The 12,537-nt window shown below is 43.1% G+C and overlaps 1 protein-coding gene across 1 annotated transcript; it reads left to right on the forward strand.

Moving 5' to 3' along the window:
* Window positions 1-1,595: 1,595 nt before the first annotated feature.
* Window positions 1,596-12,102, forward strand: TNK1 (tyrosine kinase non receptor 1). Its single transcript, XM_075206133.1, has 13 exons — window positions 1,596-2,025; window positions 3,435-3,505; window positions 4,725-4,934; window positions 5,098-5,250; window positions 5,500-5,777; window positions 5,901-6,027; window positions 6,105-6,251; window positions 6,866-6,960; window positions 7,194-7,358; window positions 7,446-7,522; window positions 7,914-8,317; window positions 8,914-9,009; window positions 10,850-12,102. Exons 1-13 carry the CDS (start codon window positions 1,863-1,865, stop codon window positions 10,970-10,972), a joined length of 2,109 nt encoding a protein of 702 aa, XP_075062234.1. The 5' UTR covers window positions 1,596-1,862; the 3' UTR covers window positions 10,973-12,102.
* Window positions 12,103-12,537: the final 435 nt, after the last annotated feature.

Consider the following 12,537-nt stretch of genomic DNA (forward strand, 5'->3'; position numbering starts at 1 on the left):
GTCACGCTGGGCAGTTTCCCGGGGCACCACGAGTATAGGGGCCCCATAGGCATGCCAACTTTTCAGTATATTATTCGGGGGATTTTTTCAGAACCTTGAAACCCTTTTTTATTAAAATATTTTAGTGGGTGAGGGGTTGTGCAGGTAGGGCCCCAGGGCTCTGCTTTGCCTGGGGACCTATAATGCTGTTAAGATGGCCCTGATCTGTGCCACCTGTTTGTTTGTCCCTCCCTTATAGATCATGAGCAAAGCCCTCTTCCCTCGTGTCCTCCTCTTATGACCATTATCACACCTCCTCCGTTGGCTCTCAGCCTTTGGTCTCATTACCTCCATGAAACTGGAACCCAAATATATGGGTCAAAATCAAACGTGCAGCTTTTCTATAATTGGTGCATCCTGAAATATTAAAAAGTAATAAGTAATTTTAGTGGTGACTGTTTTTAGAAGGAATAGGGTGGGGCTGCCACCCGCGGGGGTGGGTGAGATTAATTGTAATGACTCACTCATGATAATTCATGGAAATCACAAATCTCTCATAAAACAAACCTATGAAGTCCTCCACCTTCCTTGCTGTATTAGTTTTCTGTCTAGAATGAACATTTCACAGATATCCTCATTTATTACATCTATACTATTGGACTGTTCTAGGGTCTCTGTGTATTGGGCTGTGGGGTCTATTTATTTACAGACTGTTACCCCATAAATTATCATCTGTCATCGCAGCAGTAAAAATTAACGTGGTGATTTACTACTGAAGTCATGTAGGGACAGCGCATCCGATAGGATTAGGATCTATGTCTCTGTATAGGACTGTTGTAAGATCAATGTCTCTGTACTGGACTGTTGTAGGATCTATGTCTCTGTGTAGGACTGTTGTATAATCTATGTCTCTGTACTGGGCTGTTGTAGCAGCTAGGTCTCTGTATTGGACTGGCGTAGGATCTATGTCTCTGTATTGAGCTGGTGTAGGTTCTATGTCTCTGTATTGGACTGTTGTAGGATCTATGTCTCTGTATTGGACTGTTGTAGGATCTATGTCTATGCATTGGACTGTTGTAGGATCTATGCCTCTGTATTGTATTGTTGTAGGATCTATGTCTCTGTGTAGGTCTGTAGTAGGATCTATGTCTATGCATTGGACTGTTGTAGGTTCTATGTCTCTGTATTGGACTGTTGTAGGATCTATGTCTCTGTGTAGGTCTGTAGTAGGATCTATGTCTATGCATTGGACTGTGTAGGATCTATGTCTCTGTATTGGACTGTGGTTGGTCTTATGTCTCTGTATAGAACTGTTGTAGGATCTATGTCTCTGCATTGGACTGTTGTAGGATCTATGTCTATGAATTGGACTGTTGTAGGATCTATGTCTCTGTATTGAACTCTGGTTGGTCTTATGTCATAGTACAGGTCTGTTTATAATGTTTCTGTATCTCAGGTTGTGTAGTTCATGTGATTAATATATGTGTATGTGTTGATTTCCTCCTCACATCTTCCTCATTCCTTTCCTGCCAGGACATGCTGTTTCCAGTACTTCCCACACGTGAGAATGAACATTAGGTGCAGTACAGACAGCAGGCGTGGTTTGTTCTGTGTGGGGTAGAATAAGAGCTAAGCCACAGAGCTCATCCTCCGGATGTTTCACATTCTGTATTGTGTGTATACACTGCAGCGGATGTATTGACTGTACACATGTGTTTATAGAGAGTTAGGACACGGTGTGTCGACACAGATAAACCACAAGAGCAAGTGGCTTGGTGTCAGTCACCATAAATCTCTGCAAAGTTACAGAGCTCCAACCACAGTCACTGAAGACGTGTTCCTGCGAGGTCCTCACTTACTTCTCCTTCAAAGCAGGTGCTGAAATGGTGACAGAGGAAGGGACCGATTGGCTTCTCGCCCTCCTTCGGGAGTTGCAATTGGATCAGTTTTACCCCAGGATCCGGGATGAGCTGAACGTAACACGACCGGGACACTTTGATTTTGTTAAACCTTTTGATTTGGATCAGATTGGCATGGGCAGACCAGGTAAGAGAATTACTACGTATGAACATTATATGGCTGATCTTATATATTGTGAAAATATGTATTTGCTTCTAACTTGATTATTTCAAGCTTTGGAGATCCATCACCTCCACAGATTACTGTTTTCAATGCAGATTGGAATAAGGGTAAAATTCTGATGGTTGAAGTATTATCACTTTCTTGGTCAGAATGGAATATTGGTAGAATCTTGGATAGTGGGCTCTGATCCTTTCTCCATCAGACTGGAATAAGGGATATTATCCTGAACACTGGGGTCTGACCTCTTTCGCCTTCAGACCAGAATACAGGGTGTAATGCTGGGATCTGAGAACTTACTCTGACAAATTGTAATAGGACGTGTAATCCTGCAAACAGGAGTCTGTCTTCTACTATGATATTAACAACTGTGACATTCTAATACCAGAAACCCAGATGGATTTCAATATGAAAGTCTATATTCTGTACTTTATAGAATTATTCTCATGATAAATGGTCCTTTCTTATTTTTGGTGTTGGAATTCCCACCTATCTCATCTTTTTAAGCAATATAGGACTGGGGTGGAGGGTGATTGGCAGTAAGGAAGGAAAGTGCTTCCCATAGGAAAGTGACTGGTTTATGTATGTTACATGAACCCTCTTCTGTTTATTTCCTGTCTTGTACACCTCTCACGTGTCGCATGTGTCTCCTGTTGTCTCATCCGCAGCTGACTTTGGTTCGTGGTGGAATGAGGTCACCATTGAGTGTGGAATGAAGTGTATGTGTATCTGTAACTCCTCAGTCATTCAGTTTATGGATAGTCCTATCCAATTGTTTATTACCCAGTTTCATCTCATAGTGAGCACTTCCTAATTCTCTAGATATTTTTCTTTCTATCCACCATCTTCAGCATGTGCAATGACTAATTGGTGGCAACACGTTATCTTCTACCCTTCAACACTGATGGTGGCTTTCCTCCTGACTCTTTTGTCCACCCAATGATGAACTGGCAACATCCTCTGAACTCTTATCTTTAAAACCCCTCGGAGCTTTAAATAACTTATTCCCCCCCCACACACACGCACACACTTCTCCCAGTTACCCACAATCTCTTCACCCTAAGTGGACATCCCATGGGCTCCTGAAGTCACACTTTATGGTCTATGCTCATAACCTCATGAATCCCACCAACTGCAATTTGTCATGAGCATCACAATTTCTCTAATGACCTCGTGCTCTCCTCCCTTCATCTAAGATATAGGTGGAGACTCTTTGTATCAGAGCCCGTGGTCTATTTAATTTCCCAGAAACAGGAAAATAATCTCTATCGAGGGGAATCTCCAAGTTTTATATTTAGTCATGGAAAGGAAATGTGTACTTGAGATGTTGCGATGTTCTTCTGACCTCCTCTTTCTTGTGTATTTATGTGTTTCAGGACAGAGAAGACTTTTTGAAGCTCTAAAGCGGAGAAGGCCTCCAGTGCGCCCAAAATCCTGGATGTACAAGGTAAGATACCTTTAATATGTCTGCAGAGCCGTGTGTGTGTAAATACTATATTGGGACCTATTAAGCCTAATGTATGGACTGCACATTTTTTTTTTGCAATTTCTGGTCCTTGTGGGGGAAGAGGGGATTTATACCTAGTTTCCACCCAGGTAAATACTTTTTGGTGACTAGGTTATAAAAATAATATTCCATGCTTAGCAAGGAACACACGTGATCCGCCAACTCATGCTGTGGAGCAAACTTGCACCATCGCATGTGCTGACATCTTGGACAGCTTCACAACACGGCATTTAGACTGGGCTTCATCACGTTTGTGAACAAGTATGACTGTGCCCATGGCAGGTTTGGTGTCATGTGTATAGTGCTTGTGTGTAGGCTGTGTATGTTATTATCTGACTTCAAGGTGATGAGACAGATGACAGATCCCTGTGATATCACTGCTTAAAATGAATCAAACTTTACGAGTTGCTGAAAGTGAACTTTGTAATCAGTGGTGTCCTGGCATCTTTACACAGCTGACTCACGCGGCTGTGGGTGAGGTTTCGGGTGGAGCTATTTCACTGATTGTTGTCGAATATACCTGTTGTTTATTCATTATTAGTAACATGGTAATTACATATAGCTCATTAAATCCTCACATGGGATGTATCTACTATATACACAGTATTTTTCAGGGGCCCATGGTTTGACCTGGGGGCCACATGTTTCCTTTGCAGAGAGCATTCTGAGGTCAGAACATCAACATTGAGTTTGCCAGCACAGATAGGAACTGCTGTATGATCTATGATTGGCTCGTTGAGTTCTTTAGATCAGCTACATACACATTAATGCATTGTGTTCTGTGACATCACAATCAATAGGAAAAACACTTTAGTATCAATCACAAAGCTGCAGGGATTTGCCCCCACAGCGAATATGCCGTTTTGAGATGCTATTCACCTATTTCCGCTCCCATCTGTACAGGTTGCTGGGTGGCACAACGGAAAGTGGAAAGTGGATGTATTTCTTGTAAAAATGTGCATCAGTATTATTGTATTTGTATATGACCCTTTTTATGTAAATTTTGGGTGACACCAAAGAGTGACCTAAATAATTAATTTGCACTTTTATCACTTTTCATTGTGCATGCTTCCTTTGCTCACCATTAATGAGCAGATCAGGGCTTTATCTATATCAGATTATCGACTGCCACTAATGTTCTTCTTTACCTTCTTCAAAGATGTTCTCAACAAGAGGTCCCGAAAGTCCAGAATCCCCCATAGAACCCGCTCTCTCAACATCACCTTCATCTATCTCCTCACGTGGGGACACCGACTGTTCCCTGAAGTGTCTGATCAATGAACGAGACCTGAGTCTGTTAGAACGACTGGGGGATGGCTGTTTTGGGGTGGTCAGGAGAGGAGAGTGGAGAGTACCAAGCGGGAGAATAGTGAGTAATATTGACAATGATTGCATATTATCTGTATTTCCTCCATCATCTCCAATGTTTTGGAACATATTTATTCCCCTTGCGGTGCCAATTATTCTAGCTTTATTCCCAAGCTCCTATATGAAATATTATTTATATAGAATGTCCATCCTGTATCCTTTAGGTAAATGTTGCAGTAAAATCGCTGCGCACAGATGCCGGGTCTGACCCAGAGGCTCTTGTAGATTTCCTGCAGGAAGTAAATTCAATGTATGCCTTGGACCATCCACATCTCATACGCCTGTATGGGGTCGTTCTGGCTCAACCACTGAAAATGGTGAGTAACTTGCTTTCTTTACAGGGGTATAGAGGAGGGGGCATAGTCTTCCCTTTTCTGTGTCCCTCCCTCTGCAGGGTAACACAGTAACAGAGAAAAGAGGGTGTGAGAGTCTGTCCCTCCCCTTGAAGGGTGGTAGAGTGACACAGAAAGGAAAGGGGGTGATTCGACCTCTACAGGGTTACACAGAGAGAAGGAACTATGAGACACAAACAGAAAAGAGTAATTTGCCCTCTCTCGCTTCCACAGGTTACAGAGCTGGCACCACTTGGATCTCTCCATGACACCCTTCGTTCTCGATATGGCTCGTTCCCTCTGCCACTCCTTTGGTCGTACTCCTTGCAGATTGCATCAGGGATGAGCTACCTGGAGTCGCATAAATTCATTCACAGAGACCTTGCTGCTCGGAACATTCTGATGACCAGTGAAGACGTGGTAAAGATCGGTGATTTTGGCCTGATGAGGGCTCTTGCTGGTCACAATGATCATTACATCATGTCTGCACACCGCAAGATACCCTTTGCATGGTGAGGGAAACATAGGGGGTACAGTGGGTTGGATTATTCTCATGGAGGGAGGTGCAAGATGCTGAGGGTTTACCTGACAATCCAGAATCTCTTATAATCCATTGTATTCACTTTACCTGTTAGGTGTTCGCCTGAGAGTTTAAAGATTGGGACATTCTCCCACCCATCTGATGTGTGGATGTTTGGAGTCACCCTGTGGGAGATGTTTACTTATGGACAGGAGCCCTGGTTGGGTCTGAGCGGCCGACAGGTACATTGCTGGAAACATAGCATTAACCATCTGTCTCCTGTGCCAGAGTAGACTTGTAACACTCTCTATCTTACCAGATATTACATAAAATTGACCGGGAGGGCGAGCGTCTCGAACGTCCGGATGATTGTCCTCAAGCTTTTTACTCTGTTATGATGAAATGCTGGGCGGGCAAACCAGAGCACCGTCCAAACTTCAACAGTCTTATGGCCATACTGCAAGAGGTGAGCGAAAAACTCTGATGTATATCAAGAACACCTCTTTCCTAAACTCTGATGTGATCTCTAATGTGTCTGGGAGGTCTCTCACATGGCCACCTTCTACCTAAACTCTTCTGTTATTTGTAATGTTTCTGGGAGGTCTCTATTATGGCCACCTTCCACCTATAGTCTTCTGTTATCTCTAATAATTCTGGAAGGTCTCTATTATAGTCACCCTACCTTTGCAGTCTGGCTGGGCCAAGATGCAAAATGTATACTTAACCTCATGTGTCAATCTCCCATTGTCCCATAGATTGTAAGCTTGCGAGCAGGGCCTTCTCACCTCTTTGTCTGTTTTACCCAGTTTGTTTATTAGTTTATTACGTTTGTCCCCAATTGTAAAGCGCTACGGAATATGTTGGCGCTATATAAATAAATGATGATGATGATTATGGCCACATTCTACCTATACTCTTCTGTTATATCTAATGTGTCTGGGAGGTGTCTCTTTTGGGAATCTATTTCCTGAACTCTAAACATATCTGTGCTATTCTATTGTGTCCAGGAGTCCTAACCTGGACACTTATCTCTTGTTCCCTGGACTGCACCCATAATACTTTCTTCTCCCCTCTTTAAAGGTGAGACCACAAGAGGTCAGAGTTCAGCAGGAAGTTACTGACCCTACGTTGCTGCGGCTGGATGTTGGGGACATTGTTACCATCATTGATTCTGGGTAAATACTAATCAATTCATTATCCCTGACAAAGTCTATCAAGACAATTTTCATTGCGAGAGCTCTGGATTATTTTAAGAGACAATTATTAGTTTCCCAAACCATCAGATGCCATATTCTAGTCCCATATTCATCTGTTATAGATGATACAGCATCCTTGTTGTCTTTGAATTGGTCTTCTTGCCACTGAATGTACATTCATAACACAGTTTCTATTTTTTCTCATCTTCTAGGCCAGACTCTCATTTGTGGAGAGGGCAGAACCGCAGGACTCTGAAGGTGGGGCAATTTCCTTCAGCTGTTATTTGCTCAGAGGATTTAGCTCAGTTACGGAGCCCTGTGCACTTGTCCAGCAATCTGGGGAAGTTGTCTCTTGGAGAGGTGGAAGCAGGCAATGAGTAAGTGTTTTTTTGATTCCTAGATGTTATGGTAATAGCCCCATTATCCTCCACCATCGTTCTTATGACTTTGAATTTTTTTTCCAGGAGAAGGAACAGAGGGAAGGAAGCTCCGCGGAGAGCAGGACCTGGTAATGGAGGAGTGAAATTACTCCGCATGCAACGTGAGTGTCCATTCTTAGGATGTTGCTATGCTATCCTTCTCATGACTCTGATAGGTTTCCTCTTTTCTTATATTTCTACATCCGGGGGTAAATGTATCAAGCTGAGAGTTTTCCGGCGGGTTTGAAAAGTGGAGATGTTGCCTATAGCAACCAATCAGATTCTAGCAATCATTTTGCAGAATGTACTAAATAAATGATAGCTAGAATCTGATTGGTTTTTCAAATGCGCCATAAAACTCTCATCTTGAAACATTTATCCCCGAGTTCCTACAAGCTATTTGCAGACAAATATTTCATAACAGATATTATATTTATTTTACATGTCTTTGTATACCCTGCACTCTGTTTTCTGTATTCTCACATTTCACCAACCTCTGTCTTCCAACCACAGGTCTCTCCAAAAGCCTTGAGTCCCTCTCTGACTTTGGTCCTCAAAGCAGTCAGCAAAATCATCCTCCATCCAGAAACCATACGCGAGATCTGGAGAGTTCACCAACCCGCGAGCCATCTCCAAGAAGAATGAGCGACCTTCCCCCACGACGAATCCTTGGAAATATTCGCCCCCAAATTTTTCCAAAACCAAAACCACCTACTGCCAAGGACAGGTTTCTTGCCTTGCCAAGCATGGACTACCCCGCACAGCAGATGACCCGATCTAACAAAGAGAAGTTCTCTTCTTCTCCAATTTTGTTTGGAGGGGATTCGATCATGGTCCCTCGCTTAACACCAGATGTAAAGACATCAGGACAAAAAGGAGGAGCTGGAGAGAGTGATTTACAGAGAAAGCTGAAAGAGGTGAGGAGAACTGGTGGCCTGGAGGTTATTAAATGCATTTTATGCTACTAAAATTAAAAATTATATAGAAACTGAGAAACCTGGAATTTATGGCGAATGAGAACTATTAGGTCCATCTAGTCCACCTCTGCATATTTTTTTATCCCTGATAACCCAACTTTTTTCATATTTAAGACAGCCTTATGTCTATCCCAAGCATGTCTATATTCCCCTGCTACAGTTACCTTTACCAGTAGCGTAAACATGAGGTTAATATCCTCATTTTGAAAACAGCTTTGTATCAAATAGGATTTGTTATCAGTTAAAAATATTTTTATACTGGGTATAAACGCTGGTACTTCCATCGATGAGAGATGTTTCAAAAAAGGGCTAATTGGTTTTTATTTTATGGTTCCATTGTATGGCTGATCTTTCATTTCCCCTCAGCTGAGGAATAATCCACTTGGCTGCTTCCACTAGTGGTAAAAAATACAAGTTCCCTGAGGGATCCCTGATGCTTTCTATATATATATATATTATATATACATCCAGGGTGTATTCCCTGACTCCCTTCCATTGGACAATGTTCTATATATTCTTATGTGTGTGTTCTTCAGGTGGAGGAACGAGTGCACGGTGTGACGACGGAAGAGAGCAGAGAGGCTCTGCGAGCTTATGGTGGGGATGTCACGCGTGCTGTCCAGGCTTTAAAGGTGAGGCCATCTAGAACTCTCCAGATCCCTATATTTGGTAACGGTGATTTGCTACTTCACAAAAGCTCAATCCTACAGCCTAACTGGGGTTTTATCACACTGCTTTCCTACTTTTGCGCCAACCACAGGTTATTATAGGTAGTTGTATAGATTTGTGGGTTAAGATGGAGTTGTTTGTGGGTGCGCAGGAGTATCCATCATCTTAAGGGAGAAGTTGGGTAGATCGGAGATGTTCCTTGCATAGTGCATATTAGGCACCAATGGACCTACATTAACAGTCAGGTGGAAAAACAAGATTTCATTTGTAGAATGGGGTCATTTAAATGAGCTGCCAGGGGTGGAGGAGACACATTTAGGGAGAGGTGTTTCTCATTTTACTTCCTGCAAAGGAACAGTCAGACCAGACCTCATCTCTCTGCTTGTAAGGTGACCTATCTTCCATCTTCCAGTTGCACTTCTGTGGGGAATTGTATTTCTTGATGCACTTTTACCAATGTAATAAAAGTTTCAAAGACACAAAAGTGCCTCATGTATTATAGAAACGAGAGAACACATTAATTATCTGAGCGGGCTCATTGTACAAATATGTAAACAACACATCAATAGTCCAACCTCCTCCGAATTATTACCCCTCCTAAACCACTGCCCAACTTCACCTCATTTATGGCTTAAATTAATTTTAAGAGGATTAATCAGAACTATCTGTATTACATGTGTTCTGAGGGTGAGGGGACACCAGGACTGTCTGTATTACACTTGTCCTGAGAGTGAGGGGACATCGGGACTGTCTGTGTTACATGTGTCCTGAGAGTGAGGGGACATCAGGACTATCTGTATTACACTTGTCCTGAGAGTGAGGGGACACCGGGACTGTCTATGTTACATGTGTCCTGAGAGTGAGGGGATATCGGGACTGTCTGTGTTGCATGTGTCCTGAGATTGAGGGGACATCGGGACTGTCTGTATTACATGTGTCCTGAGAGTGAGGGGACATCGGGACTGTCTGTATTACATGTGTCCTGAGAGTGAGAGGACATCGGGACTGTCTGTATTATATGTGTCCTGAGAGTGAGGGGACATAGGGACTGTCTGTATTACACTTGTCCTGAGAGTGAGGGGACATCGGGACTGTCTGTATTACACTTGTCCTGAGAGTGAGGGGACATCGGGACTGTCTATGTTACATGTGTCCTGAGAGTGAGGGGATATCGGGACTGTCTGTGTTGCATGTGTCCTGAGATTGAGGGGACATCGGGACTGTCTGTATTACATGTGTCCTGAGAGTGAGAGGACATCAGGACTGTATGTATTACATGTGTCCTGAGAGTGAGAGGACATCGGGACTGTCTGTATTATATGTGTCCTGAGAGTGAGGGGACATAGGGACTGTCTGTATTACATGTGTCCTGAGAGTGAGGGGACATCGGGACTGTCTTTATTATATGTGTCCTGAGAGTGAGGGGACATCGGGACTGTCAGTATTATATGTGTCCTGAGAGTGAGGGGACACCGGGACTGTCTGTATTATATGTGTCCTGAGAGTGAGGGGACATTGGGACTGTATTTATTATATGTGTCCTGAGAGTGAGAGGACACCGGGACAGTCTGTATTACATGTGTCCTGAGAGTTAGGGGACACCAGAATTGTTAATATTACATGGGGGACTTTTGTGTGTTCGAAGCTTAGGGGCCACAAACCTATCAGCGCTAATCTAGAAGCTTGCGCAAATTCATGCACACATTGGGCTGAAAGCTAATTATGAAATACATAGCAGGAATTTCTTACTTTGTAAATGACCTGTTGCGTATTGACACCTGTTATTCCCTCTTTCCCCTCTAGGTGGAACAGCTGTACAATGTCAGCCGCCACAGTAAGGAGGAATGTCGGCGGATCCTGGAAAAATGTCAGTGGAACCTGGCTGCCGCTTCCCGCTATGTCCTAAGACGCATGATGCCTCAGTGATAGGACTGCTGCCATTTTCCATTTGAAGATTCTTTCCTCAGCGACTGAACAAAGTTTCCTTTTATGTGGAGACCGAGGAGGAGCTAAGCCCTGTAGCTCAGTGTTCAGATTGTGGGGACGTTGGTGCCATTTTTCATCCTAGGAAGACTATGGCAATGGACGAGAAGAAAACCTCATGTTGCAGTCTGTTTAGAGACCACGTGGAAGTCTTGGGACGCTGGTCGTCTCTTTATACCAGACTCAGAACAGTCTAAGGGTGTCTAACATGATTTAATCCTATGATGATCTCTGGATCCTCGAACTGAATCATGATCGAATGATAGAGGATTGACAGTCATGGGAACGAACTGCTCCGATACTTGGTGAGATGGGGCAGAAGACGTTAAAAGTTGGGATGCTTCTGTTTAGGAGACTCACCATCTTTGGATTGGCATCATCCAAGTTTTATCCGAGTCTTATCAATGCCGTCATGCTTACGCAAGTTGCTGCTGGATTTGGTCATTCTATGATGCAATGTAGAGATGGAGCTGCCATCTTGGACTTTGCATAACTTCTCCCTCCATCTTGTGGCTGGCTACATGATTCCAAGGAGAAGAGGCTGTTACAAGCGCAGAGTGAACCCATAGAGGGTTGGTGCGTCAAAGTTCTGCAGTGCCTGTAGCCATTATACATTGATGTATAGCAGTATTTGAAATGTTTTTTTTTACAGACATCGCCGGATGGAACATTATTATCGTGGTTTATGGTTTGGGACAATTAGGGTAATTCATTTTACCGGATATTACTAATGAGTATTATAAATGACATGTGAGGGTACGAGAGATTGAAGTGTTCCAGTACGGCTGTTATAAGCACACACGATAGACCGGTTATAGAAACCTTCGGGGGAATTAAACAACGACGCTCCCTTCACTGTTATCGTGTAATCAGGTGTGACAGATGTCTCCAGAAACCGGTCTAACTCCTTCTATACTGTGGTATTTCTATAGAACTCCGAGGCAGACCTCACACCTGACCCTTGTACATATAGGTGAATGTATATATCAGAGTATGTATAACATGTCTATGTATATTATACTTTATTACTCTTTATACTGTTACTACAGAAAAATAATAAAGATTTTACAACATGCTACATCTCCTTATTGTAATAATAGGAAACATAAAGATGGTAAATAAGGACACGTGTGAGTGAGGGCTCTAGGTGTGTCTAGATGCGTAAGTAGGGACTAAGCTTTATAGGTCACATCGAGCCACTAGCGACACTCTGGACCATGGTACATGTATCATCTTCTGCTGGTATTGTCCTACACTGGACACATGACCTTCTCTGCTTAAACTAGGACACGGTGGCAGTGACTTCCTGGAACACAGCTCACCATTATGCACTGTGCCTGGATAGTAGGTGGGTTAGTAGCTAGATGGACTTTCTGAAGGTTAGCAGAAGACTATTTCAGGACGTGATACCTGCATTGGTGGAATATTCCTCTAACTATGTGGTTTATATTGTTCCACTTAGTGTAGATGGACTATATGGGCCCAGGGGTTAGAAATTGTGGCCCTGA

Source organism: Mixophyes fleayi, chromosome 4 (genome assembly GCF_038048845.1).
Source record: "Mixophyes fleayi isolate aMixFle1 chromosome 4, aMixFle1.hap1, whole genome shotgun sequence".
In the NCBI taxonomy this organism is placed as follows: domain Eukaryota; kingdom Metazoa; phylum Chordata; class Amphibia; order Anura; family Limnodynastidae; genus Mixophyes; species Mixophyes fleayi.

Bases quoted from the DNA above. Each gene is read 5' to 3' on its own strand.
- TNK1 (XM_075206133.1), top strand. From the start codon at position 1,863: ATGGTGACAGAGGAAGGGACCGATTGGCTTCTCGCCCTCCTTCGGGAG. The intron at 7,359-7,445 runs GTAAGTGTTTTT...TTTTTTTTCCAG, and splicing joins GAGGTGGAAGCAGGCAATGA to GAGAAGGAACAGAGGGAAGG. The intron at 8,318-8,913 runs GTGAGGAGAACT...TGTGTTCTTCAG, and splicing joins TACAGAGAAAGCTGAAAGAG to GTGGAGGAACGAGTGCACGG.